This window comes from Ornithodoros turicata, chromosome 10 (genome assembly GCF_037126465.1).
Source record: "Ornithodoros turicata isolate Travis chromosome 10, ASM3712646v1, whole genome shotgun sequence".
Classification (NCBI taxonomy): Eukaryota; Metazoa; Arthropoda; class Arachnida; order Ixodida; family Argasidae; genus Ornithodoros; species Ornithodoros turicata.
Genome location: NC_088210.1, coordinates 1,310,446 through 1,329,882, shown reverse-complemented (window position 1 = coordinate 1,329,882; position 19,437 = coordinate 1,310,446). Strand labels below are relative to the sequence as shown.

Below are 19,437 nucleotides of genomic sequence, written 5' to 3'. Positions count from 1 at the left end.
GCGAGCGACGCATCATGTAAGACAGCTTCCCACTCGGACAGATGAGTTGCGTTCAAGTTAGCAAAAGGTAGCCTGGATGAGAGTCGCGCTCCCTTTGGAATTGATTTGTTCTGTAGATGTTTGGAGATGAAACCGAAATGGCTCTCGTAGCGCATGATTTTGTCAGACAACTTCCTGGATTTCAGGAAAGCTCCGGATTTCTTTTCTTTCGTAGACGGTGTGTGAGGCAGTCTGGTGTCTAGTTGTGACAGACTTGTGGGTTCTTTTACCGTGTCGGTTGCATATTCAGTGCGGCTGCGGTCCTGTCTACGGTCTTGCATTTCGTGTAGTCCTGGTTGTTTTTGGTACCAGCAGGGTCTTAGTGTCCGTGAATCCGTTAAGCATGCCGGATGTCTGGATGTATATGAAGAATATCGCGCTTCTAGCAAGGGTATTATGTGCGACAGTTGCGATGACATTATGTCGGTTCCGAGCGGACTGGGGTGCAGTCCGTCGGCTGAGAGGACTAGAAGGGGGTCGTGGTCATAGAAACGATGATCCAGGCAGCCACTTCTTTCGTCGTTTGCAGCGAGCTGAAGGAGCATTGTGTTGAGCTGATGGGTGTCAATATTGAATCGCGTAATGCGCCCCCAGTCAGGGCAGTGTGGATGGCGATTGACGAAGCGGGGAGGCACGAATGTTGCGATTACTTTTGCTGTCCATGGTCTTGCAGTATAGATATGATCGATCACAATATTGTACTTCTCGAAACACTCAATAGGATGCGAATCCTCAAGGTCGTGAGTTCCAACGTAGAGAAAAATCGTAGTGACGTTGGAAGGAAGCTGATTTATCATAGCAAATAGTGTCGAATATGCGAGCTTGATCTCTTATTTTAAACAAGGGAGGATGGTGAGTGTTGTCAAACCTGGTATGCAGATGCTCGAGCAGAGAAGTTCCGATGATTGCAATGTTGCTCCAGTTCCAAGGTTCATTGGTTGTGGACACTCTGATGCTAGAGGGAACAGGTGCCGCTGGCAAACACATTCTTGAAGGTCTTGAAGATTCAGACGGCGCCGTATTAATACACAGAAGAAATAAGTTCGCACAGAGCACCACCAAATGAATATTTTCAGATGACTTCATTTAATTCATTTTGAAATTACACAGACACGACGTTTCGAACGGTGGACCGTTCTTTTTCAAGTGAAAAGACATAATGAGTTGGTCAAACAGAAAACACCCACTTTCGTGTGCTTCGACAGTGGTGGGGGAAGGGAAATCGCTGTCTAGGCATATGGCCCTTCCAGAACATGCGATTGAGAAACTCTCTATTGCCATATTACAATCCGGATTCAAGAGCGATAGGGATCGTGAAATGAAGGAATCATTTTTAATACATAAATTCAATCCGGCACTAAACGAACACCCGGGATCGCTGTCCACTGTGAAAAACATGAAGAAATAATAACGCCTACAACACAACAAGAAGCTACACCCGTTTACGCGACGCAAACGAGTCCTTTCCACACAAATGCGTCTTAGGGAAAGACCCCCCCCCCAAAAAAAAAAAAAAAACACCCACCCACGTGCGAAACACACTCGAGAGGACCCCGCACACAGAATTTATGACCTCCCTTCGGCAACCTCAACGCACTGCGATTTCCCTTCCCCCACCACTGTCGAAGCACACGAAAGTGAGTGTTTTCTGTTTGACCAACTCATTATATCTTTTCACTTGAAAAAGAATGGTCCACCGTTCGAAACGTCGTGTCTGTGTAATTTCAAAATGAATTAAATGAAGTCATCTGAAAATATTCCTTTGGTGGTGCTCTGTGCGAACTTATTTCTTCTGTATATATATATATATATATATATATATATATAAGTTGAAATAAACGAATGCGGTTGACCACGAAAAATAAAGGTATTCAATAAAGATCAGAAGTGGAGACGGTGCTTCTACAGGATAAGGAATAAAAGGGGGACTTTATTAAAAACTAAGAGGGGGTATTCGACGTTTCGACAGCAGCGCTGTCTTCAACAGGAATGGGATACTATGGTGACGCAAGACAATTGCAAAGAATGAGAGGGGAATATGTACAAGGAGAGAGGGCAGCACACGTGCTTTGTCAAACAAAGGTAAAGGGGTACAATGAATCATAGGCAGTCAAGTTCTTCGCCGGAGGGCAATGACTTCCTGGGGTGACCAACCGGGGAGTCTGAAAGAGATACAAAAGAGTGTATGTATTCTGAGAGAATTAGGAATTTAGGTTGCGAACTGTTGAGAGGACGCCGGGGTCCTCGTTGATCTGGCTTTTAAATTTGTAGATCAGGAACGATTCTCTTTGTTCTCTAAGGCGTTGGGATGGAAAACCTGATTGCCGAACGAAAATGGCTATGTCGTTAATTGAGTGGCCGGGTTTACTAAAATGTCGAGACACTGGCAGATTAGGTTTCTTTGATACGTCGGACCTGTGGTTGTTGAATCGGATTCGGAAGGATGTAGCTGTTTGACCGATATATTGGGCCTTGCACTCATTACATTGAAGGAGATAAAGGACGTTAGAAGAGTTGCAGTTAAATAGACCATTAATTTTTGTGCGATAGTTAGAATTTGTGCTTTCTACTCTGGTAGCAGTTTGCATTAATTTACAGTTCTGGCATCTGCGTCCGTTGCATGGTTGACAACCGTTGTGTTCCGAGGACTTGTTTAACTTGGCGTTCACAAGTCTGTCTTGGATGTTCCTTGCTCGACGATAAGTAACGCGGGGTAGTTCCGGAAACACCTGACTCATGCGATCAGATTGGGTGAGGATTGCATAGTGCCGTTTAAGTATGCGGTTTACGTCCGGGGCATAACCGTTGAAGCTAATAGTGAGGTTTACCGAAGAATTCTTATCGGCTCGGGGCTGTGTTTGGAATAGGTTCTCTCGATCGGTTGATCTAGCTCTGGCCATGGCATCTTTTACGACCTGATTAGGATATTTTCTATCTGCGAAAGTTTCTTCAAGGCTCTCAAGATGATTGTCTAGTTCATCATCGTTAGAACATATTCTCCGGTAACGCAGCGCTTGACTATAAGGGATAGCTAGCTTAGTGTGCCTGGGGTGGCAACTCTGGAACGTTAGATATTGTTGGGAGTCGGTAGGCTTGCGATACAGACTGGTGGTTATGATTCCATTATGTAGTTTAACTTCCACATCCAGAAAATTAACAGCTGAGGAGGAGTAATTGAATGTAAATTCAATACTGGGATGTACTTGGTTAAAGTCGTTAACAAACAACTGAAGGTCGCATTCGGAGTGAGGCCAAATAATGAATATATCATCTAGGAATCGCTTATATAGGAGTGGCTTCAGTGCACAATTTCTGAGGAACGGTTCTTCCAAGGATGCCATGAAGATATTTGCATAGTTAGGGGCCATTTTTGTTCCCATTGCTGTACCGTTGACCTGTATGTAGTGTTTGTCGTCGAATTCAAAGTTATTGCATGTTAGGATCAGATTCAGGAGCTCCGTGAGGACAGACGTATCATAACCCTGATCGGGTTGATTCTTAAATGCACGCTCTGCTGCTGGTATTCCATCTGAGTGAGGAATGTTAATATACAGGGAAGTCACATCTAGGGTTGCTAACAGACAGTTAGGGAGAACGTTTATTTTACGTATATCTTGAAGGAAATGGTTGGTATCCTTAACGTATGAGTCGAGTTTAGACGGGATGGGCTTGAGGAGATGATCCACGAATGATGAAAGATTCTCAGTGGCTGTACCATTACAGGAAACAATCGGTCTTCCGGGGTTACCCGGCTTATGTATCTTGGGGAGCATGTAAAATCTACCAGGCCTAGGGTCCTTTGGGAGTAAATACTGGTACAAGCTCTCGTCAATCTTTTTAGCGTTTTTTAATCTTGTTAGGACTTTGGTTACACTAGTTGGCACTAATTTCGGGGGTAGGGTCAGTTTCGAGAGGTCTGTAAAATTCCGCGCACTGAAGTTGGCGGAGGCCTTCTGTAACGTATGATTGTTTATCCATTACAACTATCGCGCCTCCTTTATCTGCCCTCTTAATTACGATATCTTGTCGTTCTCTAATGCCGACAAGCTTTCTTGCTCCTGCTTAGTGAGGTTATACCTGAGTTTGCGTTTGGCGCTGTCCTGATACGCACGGAAGATATCCTTCTGAACTGCTTTAATGTACAAATCAAGGGTTTTATCTCGGTTAGGTTCTGGAGTGAACTCTGATTTTATACGAAACGGATTACTGTTCGACCCTGTCTTTTCATGAAAATATTCTGCAAGCCGTAGCCTCCGGGCAAAGTTATCAAGATCTAAATGTAACTGGTATTCAACCACTCTTGCATCATTAGGGCAGAACGATAATCCTTTACCAAGTAGGGAACGATCGGAGTTCGTAAGTTCATGTGAAGAAAGGTTGATAACGTTACGATTTTTTGGTTGTCGGTCGGCATCACGCATTGGAGGGGAATTATTAGTTAGATGCGTTTCAGGGGCGTGCTGCAGATTAGGGTTTGAGGCTACGGCAGAAGTGGACAAGAAATTGGGCGGGTTATCGGCGGTGTTATCGGCGGTATGATGTTGTATGTTAATACATATATATATATATATATATATATATAGTTGTGCAACGAAAAAGACGCGGAAAACAGATTTTAGGGAACTTAGAAACACTAGTTCATTTAATAGGCAGAAATTAAAAGTAAAATGAAAAAAAAAAAGGTGGACGTTTTGACAGTGACACAGTCTTCGTCAGGACAAAAGATGCACAGGCGGTTACAGATTGCTTAAATAGGTTTGTTATGTGACGTCAAACTTCCGGAAAAAGCATGCCACAGGCGGTTGTCGGTGAGTCAGAGAGGGGAATGTTCCAGAAGGTGAAGTCTGGGTGGTGATGTCATTTCTTCTTTGCTCCCTGTCCCTTTTGAGGGAAAAAGGGTGAGTGCTGCTCCAGATTTTGCTGAAAAAAAAAGAAAAAAAAAGGAAGGAACGGAAAGAAAGACGCTCAACTAGGGTACGTCAGTCATTATTCTTTAAGTCGTCAGTCGTTCGCCTGTATGTGCACGTGGCGAATTCAGCAATCAGTAACTTCTGCTTGTACCCAAGTGCTTGCGCTTATCGTCGCTTGCTTGAATATGACCTCCTCCACTGCTGCTACAATGGCGCACATGGGCTCGTTACGTCACCTGCACGTCATACTACAGACCTCTTAAACCGGCGTCTTTGCAACGATCACTTCAGTGGTGGGCACGGCACTCTGTCAAGAATGCGTATGCTTAACCCGTTCTGCCTTTATGTTCAGGTGAGAGCCAAGTGTTTTTCGCATTAGTTCCAAAGTGATGACCGTTGTATTGTTGTTACTCCGTGCCCACACACTTTGCTTGTCTTGTTGTTTGAATGTTGTAACAGTATCAAAATGTTATTGCTTTTGATTGCTGGTGATGTGGAGCTTAACCCCGGTCCCTCAACTGATGCAATGTTGAAGCAAATTTTGGAAAACCAGAATCGTGATGCTAAGATAATCACTGAAATGAGAGCGGACCAAAATAAATTTGAGAAAAGCTTGGAAGACCTCGGCCCAAGGATGAAAACTCTTGAAGAGAAAATGGAGAAGGTATACACCCTGGACAACTTTGTTACAGAAGATCGATCAAATATCGCCATGCTACAGAAAACGGTCCAACAATTGGCTAATATGATTGATGACCTTGAATATCGGTCACGAAGGAACAATTTGATCATTCACGGCATAGTAGAGCCCTAAAGTGAAACCAGCGAATCTCTCGACAACATAGTTATGAACGATATCTTTCCTGACAATCTAGGCGTACATGTTCAGAGCATCGAACGGATACACCGGTTAGGCCGTAAAATGCCAAACAAAACACGTCCTGTAATCATGAGAATCCTTGATTTTTCTGACAAGGTCAAAGTGCTCAAATCCTGTCATCACCTGAGAAACACGGGTATTTCAATCACCGAAGATTTTTCACTTCGCGTTCGCACTATTCGCAGAAACTTGTGGAATAGCTCAAGAGGTGAAAGGGAGAAAGGTGCAAAAGCAAAACTTATTTTTGATAAGCTGCTGCTTAATGGTGTCAGGTACGTCTGGAATGAGAGATCCCGCGACAGAGAGCCATTAGAACCAATAGTGAAAGAGAGTGGCGGCGGTCCCATAACCAGGTACAAGACCTCGCGTGAAGGAACCCTTCCACAACAGATCCCGTCTGCCTGACGATTTCAGCAAGTCGGTGAACTGTTCACTTTGGTAAATTTAAATGCCCGTAGCATTGTGAATAAACAGGAGCTTTTGGAAAGTGTAATCTTTGAGCACGAACCCGATGTTATCGGAGTGATTGAGTGGCTTAGGCCTGATACTGAAGATTATGAAGTCACCCCTTTACACAACAATACTTTTCGTAAGGACCGCTTATCACGAGGTGGTGGGGTAGCACTGTCCATACGACATGGCATTAAGTGTGAAAGAAAAGCTGATATTGCTGATGTCGAATCAATATGGTGTCAAATACACACTGCGGTCTTTTCTTTTGTAGTCTGTGTTGTGTATATACCCCCGTTGAGCATTTGTATAAGCTAAATGATTACATGTGCAACCACGTCTCCAAGTGCTGTCGATTAGTGCTTACCGGTGATTTTAATATGCCTTGTATAAACTGGGAGCGTCCTCACTTGGGATCACTCGTTTCACACGTGGCTGCTTATTTGCTTGATCTTGTCTACTCGCATAATCTTACCCAATTAGTCACAGAGCCTACGCGATCACACGGCACCTCACGGTCTGTTCTTGACTTGCTGTTTGTTAATGATAAGTTCCACACCGATAGATGTGGCTGTGAGGTAACAACCGATATCTCCGATCATGACATGGTTGTTTTCACAACAACAATAACACCATTAATAACGGATCCTCCAGATAAGCGTGAAGTGTTTGATTTTACTAAAGCGGTAGATATTGATTCTTTGTCTTTCAATTACCATAACTTTACGGAATTTTCGTATGCTCCTGGCGTCTCTGTTAATGATGTTTCGGTAAGTTTTTGTGAGATAGTTGAGTCTTTATTAAATACATATGTACCTAAAAAACTGATCAAACGACGTAAACGGAACCCATGGGTTACACGTGAGGTCATACATATTAAAAGGCGCATCGCGCGGTCTAGGAAATCTCTTAAACGGAATTACTCGCAAAGAATTGTTAACCATGTATCTCATCTTAGTGGAGAGTTAAGGAGGAAGCTAAAGGAGGCGAAGTTGCGATTCTATGACACTACGCTTGTAAATTTCGTGAGGACTACCCCTGAGGCTTTTTGGCGCTACATCCTACCAAGGAGCCATTAAGTCCGGTATTATCAATGGTGAGACTTTTGGTCCTGGTTCTGTCACGCCTTTAATAATTATTTTTACTCGGGTTTCACAAAGGATAACGGTACATTTCCTTCTATCGTAGATCGTAGTGGTGGGAATAAACTTTGCTCCCCTATCGTGATGGAAGTTGGTGTTTTTAACTTATTGCTCAAATCAGATACCAAGAAATCTGTAGGTCCAGATAAGATACCCAATCAATTCCTTAAGCGATACGCTGAATGGATTTCCAAATGTCTGTGTATAATTTTTAGAAAATCCCTTAAGGACGGTGCGTTACCTTGTGACTGGAAAGTTGCTAAAGTTATTCCTGTTTTTAAGTCAGGTAATCCGCAAAGCATTTCCAATTATAGACCTATATCGCTTACAAGTACATGCTGTAAAACTTAAGAGCATATATTGACATCGCATATAATCACATTTCTAGAAGGTAACAATGTCATTTCTCCTGGCCAGCATGGCTTTCGAAAAGTCTTATCGACGGTAACGCAACTTACTGAATTAACATTTGACTTATCATCAGTCATCGATCGTAACGGACAGGTCGACTTAATCTTCTTAGATTTATCTAACGCTTTCGACAGGGTTTCCCACGAAAAGTTATTGTATAAGATAAAACACCTCTTTAACGACCAAATTTTGAACTGGCTTTGGGCCTACTTTACGGGCCGCTCCCAATACGTGCAGTTGTCAGAGGGGGGGATCTTGTGCACTGCTTGTTGCGTCCGGAGTACCACAGGGTTCCGTTTTGGGTTCGTTGTTGTTTCTTCTTTATATTGATGACCTGACAAATCTATGTGACAAAGGGATTCATATTAGACTTTATGCTGATGATACAGTAATTTATACTGAGATAATCGACGTTGCAGATCAAATCAAACTTAACAGTTGTATCGCGGATGTTGCTAAGTGGTGTGACGACTGGCAAATGTCTTTTAATATTGCAGAAGGCCTTGTGATGAGTGTCTGTCGTAGAAAGCGAAAGTCTATGTACGATTACTCTATTAATGGTGTCCTATTGAATCGCGTCAGTAATTTCAAGTACCTCGGTGTCCATATTGAGGCAAATATGTCATACAATTTATATGTGGACATGGTAGCTGAAAAAGCACTCAAAAAGCTTTGTTTTCTTAAACGGTCGCTAAGACACGCTACATCGGGCACGAAACTTATTGCATACAGAATGTTAGTTTTACCCATTGTGGAGTACGCAAGCCCTGTCTGGCATCCGTACACTAAGTCCGCAATGCAGAAAATGGAAAAAATACAGAATAGAGGTTTGCGCTTCATCTACAATGAGTATCGTTCGACAGTGTCTGTTTCTGGATTACGTATTAGGGCTGGTATTCCAACTATGTCTAAACGGTTTGACATGAACCGACTGACATTTCTCTATAAAATTCACAGTGCCATGTTAGGTATCGACAGGTCAAAGTATCTGCAACCGCTGGTCGGTCGCCCACTTCGGCGAGCTCCTGATAAAGTTTTCACTGAGTTCAGTTTTCACTCTGATTGCTTCCGTTATTCATTTTTTCCTCGTACCATTCGCGAGTGGAACCGGTTACCTTTATTTGTGATAAACTGTGCTACCGTTGGCACTTTCATGTCAGCAATAGATAGAGTTTTTTTAGTAGAATTATATTGCATTGTATCTTCTGTCTCTCTGTTTTCGTTGTACTATTGTTCTGCTGCCACTCCTTTTGTAGCCCTTGGGATGATAGTATGTTCTAAATTTTAAAAAATGCATTACAAAATAATTATACGTTTGCATAGTGTGCACTTACTCGATCATTATGTTCTTGATAGCGCGTTAGCGCCACGAAGCAACTTTGGCTATGAACAGCGTACAGATGTGGACAGGCGGAGAGAGAGAGAACAGCAGGAAGGAGTGGGGCGACAAGGGGGTTAGTATGCGTCCTGGGCAGACTTCGTCATTACATTCTTCAATGTAATAAAATGTAAAGAATGTAATGACATTATACATGACACTCTATATGCACCCTCGAATCTCGAAAATGTAATGAATTATCATAACCAGCTGACACGGTGCTGTAACGCACTATCAGTAATGCCGGGTCACCATGCTGTTAATTCCACACTGGGTCACCTCAAGCATGCGATTACATGTTTGATGAATTATATGCTAGTTGCAATCAATTCGAGTAGGTCGCCCTGATCTCGAAGCTATTTGGATTTCTGAATCGTTGGCATCTCAGTTGTGATTTGTCAGTTGATAAGCGCCAGTTAATTATGTCGCTCAATAAAAAAAGAAGAAAAAAAAACTTGAGCCATTCTCCAAACTTCACGCATTCACGATCTTTGCTTATTCACATAAGAATTTATCATAACATGAACAAAATAAAGAAAAAAATGGAGCTTCTTCACGAATTTTTTGCGGACGATCTATCGCACGGATTTTTGTTCTGAAAACGGCTTTGGTATCTGGTGACCGAAGATATCAGATGTTCTCATTGGAGCAACTTCGTAGCTTTTATAATTAAAAAGTTAATCATTGAAAGTTAATTAAGACATTGCCTTAGGAGTCTGCTAATGCCCTCCTAGGGAGTGCCCTTCAGCATATGCTATATTGCAATTGATTTTATCTCGGAAAAAGTGATAGATATATTTTTAAAAAAATATGTTCACACTTAGCGTGGGCACCCTGTATATACAGTTTACGGGAGAGTTCTGGCATGAGAGGGTAACGGGGTGATGGAAAGGATGCAAATACAGGTAAAAATCAAAAGAACATAAATCCAAAAGCAGGGGTATCAGAAGCGAAACATAAAGCGAGCCCAATGATTTTACACGGGAAACGAGAACGCATGTTGGTGACATTCGAGGAACTAAGGATAAAAAGGAGGTCATGGCGACGGAATGCGGAGTACAAAGGTGACCAGTGGACCGCGAGAACGTCAAGACGGAGATGGTCTCAGGAGAGAGACAAACGAAGAAAATGTGGAAATTGGAGGGTTGTGTGTGTGTGTGTTTATCATTATCTTATTTTATTTGAAAGATGATATCTACGGGTTAAATAATTGTAGTGGGCCTGCGTGGATGTTCAAACCATGAGGCTTCAGTGACTGGAATTGTGCAATTAAAAAAAGATTCGCGATTTTTGCGCTTCATGTCACTGTTAATACCCGATCAAAGGATAACCATTTTGAGGTCTGTATCTAAAGCGTGCCCAGGGAAGTTAAAATGTGAAGAAACGTGTGTAGGATGGCTATTAACAATATCGGATTTATGGCCGTAAAACCTTTCCTTCATGGTGTAGAAACGGGTGTAGAAACATGGTGTGTGTGTAGAAACTTTAACCGGTAAATATCATTTTCAAATAAAGTAAGATAATGATAAACGCACACACACAACTCACCAATTTCCACATTTTATTCGTTCGCCTCTCTCTTCACGTTCCCACTGTTCACTGGTCACCTTTGTACTCCGCACCTGTGTCCATATTCCGTCGCCATAACCCCTTTTTATCCTTAATTTCTCGAACGTCACCAGCATATGTTCTAGGATTGTATCGGAACCGGCCTTATCTTGGGTCGTTCGTGCTCGTGCTGAAGAGTGGGAGGTGACCCGGGTTCGAATCCTGTCACCGGCTGGGCTATCCGATGACTTTCCAGAGGAATGTCGGCACAGGACGCATACTCTCTCCATGTGTCCACATCTGTATGCCGCTGATAACCACAGGTGCTTCCCGGCGGTAACGAACAAGAGAAAATACAAAAAAGTCCCTGAGTCTCGCATAGCCAGCCCAGTCTAGACACAGTCAGCGGTGAGTGATCACAGTTTACTACGTAGCAGAGATGGGAAGTTACTCGACAAAGGGAACTGTTTAGTACCAATAAGTTAAGAAATGCAACGAAGGTGCACGTGATGAAAATGCGGTTTTGTTTCCTAAACTACATTTGAAAAGAAACGAGTTACTTTCAAGTTACTTGCTGCCCAATGTACACTTTTTAGTTACTGGCATTTCTATAGTTAATTCAGATCTTGATCTCACAATGGGCGATGCAAGACGTTTCAAAAGTTTTGGTTATCAACAACCATATGAGTGCCTGATAAGACGACAAAAGTCTACAGTTATGTGCTTCTTTAGAGATGAACTTGATGATTTTCGTCTAATAGGTTCTTGAACGGAGCACAAGGCAAGTTGATGGTCTCTGAGTTGTGCTCTACGTACATATCGTAGAAGGCTTTGACCCTACTACACAACGCCCTCTGTCATTATAAGTACACTGCTCGTCGCTAAGATGAGCGACACCGGAGCCCTCTAATGTACGGCCAAAACATAATTTATAATTTTCACCGTGAAACAACAAGGCAGTCGTTGCTGTCGTCTACCCTGCTGGAAACTGTTTCATTCAAAATCCTATGAAAATCTCATTGAACCTATTGGATATCATGTACACAAATCTCATTCAGTGACTGCGAAAATTCTTATCCTCACACTAGGGAGGGACGACGCAGCTTCCGATGTTTGCGCAAGAAAATCGAACAAAAGGAACCTGGAATTTTTTCAAAGTTACGTTGACAAAGCTACCTGAAAAATGAACCAGCTACTCAAGAACTTACTACAGCTCAAAAGCAAACAGTAAAGTTAAAATTTACAGAAAGAAAGTAGCTGATTTACAGTGACGAGTTACCCCCAGCGCTGCTATCTACTACGTACATGGAGATGTGTTGATTATTTCTTTCTGCTCAGTGTGTGCTTTAGTAGAATAAACAATATTTACTTGAACAATATGCATTGTTTTCGGTGATGCATTCAACGGTTGCAGCTGCTAAGCGGCCAGATCGGGGACCACTTGGAACACAGTGGACCCGGATCTGGCCACTTATCAGAGGGGACAACTCGATCAATACCACAGGTTTCACTTCAAGTAGAATCATCATGAAACTGGTTCCAGTTTCAACTGGTAAAAAAAATCCCAGTCACTAAATGGTCCCACATCCAGAGTAGTTCGTGTTCGATAATCCACTTTGAACTGGTCCTACTCTAGATCTTTGCCTGGCACTGCAAACAGTTAGTGCTCACAAGACATCGATTCAAATGAATAATAACATATTTAAATAAACCTGCAAGCATGTCATTGACTGGGAATACAATGTCATCGGTTATACCATCCACTGTTCTCGTAATTGGTTCACCCCCATCTGACGTCAATATCTGCATAATTATACTAAAATATATTACGGCAAACCGCGATACTGAAAGATCCCTGAATCACCTGACTCCGTTGCATTCCGTGCATTCCGTTGTCGATACCCCTCCGCTGATTGTAGAAGCAGGATAATAAAGTTATGTCTCGCATGATCCTATCGAAACTTGGGTAGGACGTATCAGGGTGTCGGATCCGACCGAAAACCAGAACCGAAAACCGAAAAAAAAACGCTATTTTGGTGCGAACCGGAACGGAATCGAAGCCGTATACGTTTCTTTCGGTCAGGAGGGAAACCGAAAAATTTATTTAACGGTTTTCGGTCCAAGAAAAAACTTCGCGAGACTACGAATAGGCGAATGAAACTGATGTTGTGTGTTCTGAAGTCATGTCATGACGAGGGTTACTGTTACGGTGGAATGTATGTCGGTATACTGTGACCCTTAGGCTCCCTTTGTAGCATTTTATCGTTCGCACAAATAGACTTAGAGGTACATGTGACTGGTTGTGACTCTCTACCAATGTGCCGTAGTGTTCGTTTTAATTTCATCCGCCCAAACTCTCCTTAATTAAACAGCGACCCAAGGGGGCTGTGTAACGGCTTCTCTATCGATAATGTCGCGCAACACGTCCCTTGTTTGAGAGCAGCGAAGTTGAATACATTTACGTATCCGCGAGGGCAAGCGCATGCGAACTGGCGCTTTTTTTGTGGACAGGACACGAAGAAAAGAAAACGGAGCCGTCGAGCGCATTTGTGAGTGAAGGTGTTCCTTGATTTGCGTTGTACACTTGCGGTGGTGCTTGCTGGCAATGAAGCAGCAACCGACATTCGGATGGATCCAGTAAGAAAGTACTTTACGTATGACGTCACGACAAACAAGTCCGTCTGGATCATGCGCTTCAAGAAAGCAGAACGCCTATTTGGACAGTTACCTACAGGAACCAGGAGCTACCAATTTCACTGCTGCCTATTAATATTAAATACCATGTATGCGGAATCAAGGGGGTTTACATTTTGCAACTTTTTTTTTCTGGGAACGAATATGCACACCAGAAGCGGAGCCGGTTAAAACCGGTATGAACCGCTATTTTTTTGCTCCGGAGCAGAACCGGTACCGGATCGTTTATGACAGGACCGGAACGAAAACCGGAACGAAAAACGTTTCGGTTCGACACCCTGGGACGTATGTCAAATAACTCACACTTCCCCTTCAACGCCCGGTGAGTCTGTGCATGTACAACGTTGACCTGCAACATCTTTGCAAACGAAAGGACACAACGTTATCCTAGTAGCTTTATTGGATAGCATCTCAGCCGAGCAAAGGCACGCCATTCGTCTTTTTTTTTTTTTCAAAGCCTTTAATCGCAGAGCGTATTAGCCCCACTGACCAGTCATACTTTAAATAACCACCATACCATTGACCCTATCTAGCCGCCGATCTCAGTTTATGACTGGAAGCAGTGTCCCCCACTGACCGGTCATCCTTTTTGAAACCAACCATACATTGACCACCTGTATTCAATTGCTTCTGAACATTAAAAGCGATTCAGGTGCAGGGGATGTGTCGATCATTGACCTATTGTGTGATTTCAAGCCCCGCTTGCTCCTCTTTTCATTCATTTTTTGCTAGACCTATTTGGACGCCAATCTTTTTGATGGTTGGAAGCACTGACCCTCCACTGAGCAGTCATCCCTTTTCTAACAGTCACAGGTTTGATCCTATCTAGCCGCCGATCTCAGTTTATTTTATTTCATTTTATTTATTTTATTTATGAAATACTGCAGACTCCGTTGGAGTCCGAGCAGGAGTGGTCTCTGACACTACACAGAAAGGAATGCAAACAAGTATCTATCACACAAGAAATTCCGAAGTTATCACATAATGCAATAATAGAATAGCAGCGCTTTGCACTTCACGAGATCACAAGTGTTTGACAGGACAAGTGCTACATACGATCGAGACAGGAAAGAAAACTTTCTAGTGATGTAAATGCAACCTGAGGGATATTATTCCAATCTTCTATAGTGCGGACAAAAAATGAATTTTTAAATCTACTTGTACGAGCATATATTGGCATTAAACTGTATTCATGACGGTGTCGGGTACGTATAGACTGTATGCTGGATACATACTGGTCAGGGTTGAGCCCTAGTCTACGGGTATACAACATGTAGAGGAATTTTAACCGCGCGCATTTCCTTCTATGGGCTAGAGATTCTAAACCGGCATCGCGAAGCATTTGTGTTGGCGAGCTACGCCTGTTGTATCTATTAAAAATGAATCTCGCTGCAAGGCGCTGAATCCTTTCAAGTTCACCTATGTCTTTCTGTGTATTGGGATCCCATACCACGGCAGCGTATTCAACCGATGGTCGAACAATAGATTTATAAGCTGCGATCTTAAGGTCCTTGCTAGTACAGTGAAGCTTTCTTCGCAATAATCCCAGCTTCCTACGAGCCACTGTGCATATATTTGCGATATGTTTGGACCAGGATAATTTATCTGTAATGGTTACTCCGAGATACTTATATTGACTTACTTTTGTTACTTACTTACTTACTTGTTGTTTTGTTATGGCAGTATCACCTATGTTATATGTGAACACGAAAGGATTCTTTCTTGCTGTTATGCTCATAAAAACGGTCTTTTCAAGATTAACAACCATGTCCCACTGGGAACACCACTCTGACACTCTATGTAAACTAATATTTAGGTGCTCCTGATCCTCAATGGATGACACAGGAAGAAACAATATACAATCATCCGCAAACATTCGGATTGAAACCTGGGGACCTACAAAATACGGTAGATCATTAATGTACAGTAAGAACAATAATGGGCCCAAGACTGACCCTTGGGGAACACCCGATTTGACTTCTAGAAGGCCCGATAGTGTTCCACTTATGTCCACAAACTGCCTACGACAGGATAAGTATCTTTGGATCCACCTAATGATGTTGGATGGCACCCCTATAGTAGACAATTTAGAAATTAATTTATTATGTGGGACCTTATCAAATGCTTTGGAGTAGTCAAGAAAAATTACATCCGTCTGGCCACCCTTATCTAAAGTTTTTGAAAATTCATGAACTGTAGTTACGAGTTGAGTGACAGTGGAATAACCCCGGCGGAATCCGTGTTGGCAATCTGAGAGAATGCCGCGTTCTCTTAAAAATGCAGTTAGAGCATTTGCTATCACGTGTTCCAAAAGCTTGCATGAAACAGATGTTAACGAAATAGGCCGATAGTTAAGAATATTATGTTTGTCACCCTTCTTAAACACTGGCACGATACGAGCGATCCGCCAATCTTCAGGAATACTGCACTGCTCAAGCGAACATTCCTATCGTTTCGGCGTATCTCCGGAGAAACATATTTGGAACACCATCAGGACCAACAGACTTTTTCACATCTATATTCAACAGCATGGATAGAACACCAGGATAGGACACATCTATGTGGATATGAGGGCCTTCATCATTCAAAACTGTCACGCAACCAGTATCACTTTCAGTGAATACACTTTGAAAATATGCATTAAACAGATCCGCCATCTCTTCATTGTCCGATATAACAGAACCATTATTCTGAATCTGCTCGACACACTTTTTATGTTCAGAAAGATACTGCCAAAATTTCTGCGGGTTCTCCGTCGCAAAGCGGGGTAATGAGTGTGAGAAATAATATTCCTTAGTTTGTCGTAACTTTCCCTGTAGGGACAGTTTCAATTGTGTTATTTTTTCCTTGTCTAAATTTGACGGTCTTCGTAACCTTTTTATGTTACGTTTAATGTGTATTATTTCTCTAGTAACCCAAGGATTATTCCTCTGAGTACGCTTCCTTTTGTTTGGAATAAAGGTATCTAAGCAGTGTTTACAGTGATTCTTAAATTTATTCCAAAGTACATTAACGTCGCTGTTTGTAAACGTATCCAAAGCCCGGTTCAGATATTCCACAACCTGTACGTCATTGGAAGCATTATAATTTTTAACAGTGATGATTTTTGAAGGCCCATTATTCCTTACTCCACTTAACATGACAGCAAAATACACCAACCTATGATCTGATATGCCCTTATCAACTGAAACAGTAGCCCTCCTTATACCACTGCTGACAAGTACAAGATCTAACAAAGATGCAGATACGTTTGTTATTCTGGTGGGTTCGTGCACTATTTAAATTAGGTCATAGGCTGTCATCATATCTAACAGTACCTCTGAGCTCACAGCATCACTCCGACCATACCTAAGGGTATCCCAGTCAATGTCCCCGAGATTAAAATCCCCTGCAATTATGAGCTTATGGTTCCGATAACGATCAACATAGTCATGCAATTGATGCATAAAATCCGGCACCGCTCTAGGAGCGCGATACACACCGATCACTATTACTGTATTCCCGCGGAAGTTAATTTTACAGCATAGACTTTCATGTTATTCGATCTGATTGAGAGCAAGTACTTCGACATTGTGTTTTGGAAGTATGGCGACACCGCCTCCCCTACTTGAACGGTCCCTTCTATATACTTTGTAAGACGGGGGGAAGATAACGCCATCAGGGTGAGCGGAGCTTAGCCATGTTTCAGTAATTATCATGACATGTGGATCATAACTTAGCAAGACATGCTCAAGTTTATCACATTTATTTACAACACTCTGAGCATTTAAACATACAAATCTGAATTCTTTTTCGCATTCACTTTGTCACTTCGCACCCAGTGGCCCCGTGTGTACAATATTACGTGCATTCTTATGGTCATCCCAAACATACAACGTACCATTAATGTATAACTTATCCCGAACTAGCCTTACGTTGTCCCCGCGTTTCCTTTCCTCTTGGGTACTTTCCCACAAACACTTCCTTTTACGAAGCGTTTCCTTGGAAAAATCATTTCTAACAAAAATGTTAGTATCTTTTAGTTTTGCAACATTTTTCATTACACTTTCTTTTTCTCTAAAATCTTGGAAATACAGTATGACTGGTCGGTTACCTTTCGGTTTTCCCAAGCGATGAATTCTAGCAACGGAATTACACTCAACACCCAGTTTATCTCGAAATACATCTTCGACAATTTTCTTTCTCAGCTCATCTGCCGTTTCTACAAGGGTCTCAGGCACTCCATGAACAATAAGGTTTGAGCGCCGAGACCTATCTTCCAAGTCGGTTATCTTATCTTGATGTGCTCTAAACGACTTTTGAAGCAAATCAACAGAAACCTGAAGTGAGGACATTTGCTCAAATACAGGCTGAATTCCGGACAGTGCCGTTTCACATTTTACAAGCCTTTCATTTACAGAGCTTATCGTTTTCTCTAATTTGTCGTAAGATTCTTGTAGCCCACCAATTTCTCCCTGAATCTTATTTTGACCTTCAAGTAATTGGCTAAACATTTCGTCAACGCTAGGTCCTGGGTTGCTTTCAACGTCACCGCACATCAATAATTCCAAAACAATTAAACATCGGTACATAATGTCACGACACGTTTTTGGGCATGGTAACACGATAAGGCAAATGCAGTTACTTCGAATATTTGAACAAGGCTTACTAACCTGAAGCAAGAAGAAGAACCGTCTCGTTAACAGCATTTCCAAGTGCGTGTCACCATACCCACTGAACTGGAAACAGTGAAGCTCGCTTTTATGAGGTACTGATAACACCGTTGACGCTGTCGCTCGTGTTGTCATTATCCAATGGCTGGTAGCTCGCTGAGATACTGTACCGCAGTGTAGATTGCAGTGTGACGAGTAGCGCGATCGTAGGTCTTCAAGCACGTTTGTTGCACTGTATTCGGAAAGTAGGTGCATGTCCCTCGGAGCAAACCATTGATGAAATTCGTGGGAAGCTGCTGCACTCCCCGTTGTGACTACAACCACCTGAAGCAAGAAGAACCGTCTCGTTAACAGCATTTCCAAGTGCGTGTCACCATGCCCACTACACAGTTTATGTCTGGAAGCAGTGCCCCCACTGAGCGGCCATCCTTTTTCCAACTAACCATACATTGACCACCTGTTTTCAATTGCATCTGAAAATGAAAAGCGATTCAGGTGCAGGGGATGTGTCGATCATTGACCTATTGTGTGATTTCAAGCCCCGCTTGCTCCTCTTTTCATTCATTTTTTGCTAGACCTATTTGGACGCCAATCTTTTTGATGGTTGGAAGCACTGACCCTCCAGTGAGCGCTCATCCCTTTTCTAACAGTCACAGGTTTGATTCTATCTAGCCGCCGATCTCAGTTTATGACTGGAAGCAGTGCCCCCACTGAGCGGTCATCCTTTTTCCAACCAACCATACATTGACCACCTGTTTTCAATTGCATCTGAAAATGAAAAGCGATTCAGGTGCAGGGGATGTGTCGATCATTGACCTATTGTGTGATTTCAAGCCCCGCTTGCTCCTCTTTTCATTCATTTTTTGCTAGACCTATTTGGACGCCAATCTTTTTGATGGTTGGAAGCACTGACCCTCCAGTGAGCGCTCATCCCTTTTCTAACAGTCACAGGTTTGATTCTATCTAGCCGCCGATCTCAGTTTATGACTGGAAGCAGTGCCCCCACTGAGCGGTCATCCTTTTTCCAACTAACCATACATTGACCACCTGTTTTCAATTGCATCTGAAAATGAAAAGCGATTCAGGTGCAGGGGATGTGTCGATCATTGACCTATTGTGTGATTTCAAGCCCCGCTTGCTCCTCTTTTCATTCATTTTTTGCTAGACCTATTTGGACGCCAATCTTTTTGATGGTTGGAAGCACTGACCCTCCAGTGAGCGCTCATCCCTTTTCTAACAGTCACAGGTTTGATTCTATCTAGCCGCCGATCTCAGTTTATGACTGGAAGCAGTGCCCCCACTGAGCGGTCATCCTTTTTCCAACCAACCATAC

At 42.6% G+C, this 19,437-nt stretch overlaps 2 protein-coding genes across 3 annotated transcripts in view; both read left to right on the top strand.

The window, feature by feature from the left end:
- Window positions 1-19,437, top strand: part of LOC135371279 (uncharacterized) — a 404,777-nt gene that overhangs the window by 24,466 nt on the left and 360,874 nt on the right. The gene's annotated exons all lie outside the window — the stretch shown is intronic.
- LOC135370115 (uncharacterized) lies at window positions 383-6,234 on the top strand. The gene is made up of 3 exons (XM_064603805.1): window positions 383-430; window positions 5,329-5,613; window positions 5,839-6,234. The coding sequence occupies exons 1-3, from the start codon at window positions 383-385 to the stop codon at window positions 6,232-6,234; spliced, it is 729 nt and encodes a 242-aa protein (XP_064459875.1).

What these genes read in the sequence shown, in the direction of transcription:
- LOC135370115 (XM_064603805.1), top strand. Translation starts at nt 383, where the DNA reads ATGCCGGATGTCTGGATGTATATGAAGAATATCGCGCTTCTAGCAAGG. An exon ending in ATATCGCGCTTCTAGCAAGG is followed by an intron (nt 431 to 5,328) that starts GTATTATGTGCG and finishes TTTTCGCATTAG; the next exon opens with TTCCAAAGTGATGACCGTTG. An exon ending in TTGAAGAGAAAATGGAGAAG is followed by an intron (nt 5,614 to 5,838) that starts GTATACACCCTG and finishes GTACATGTTCAG; the next exon opens with AGCATCGAACGGATACACCG.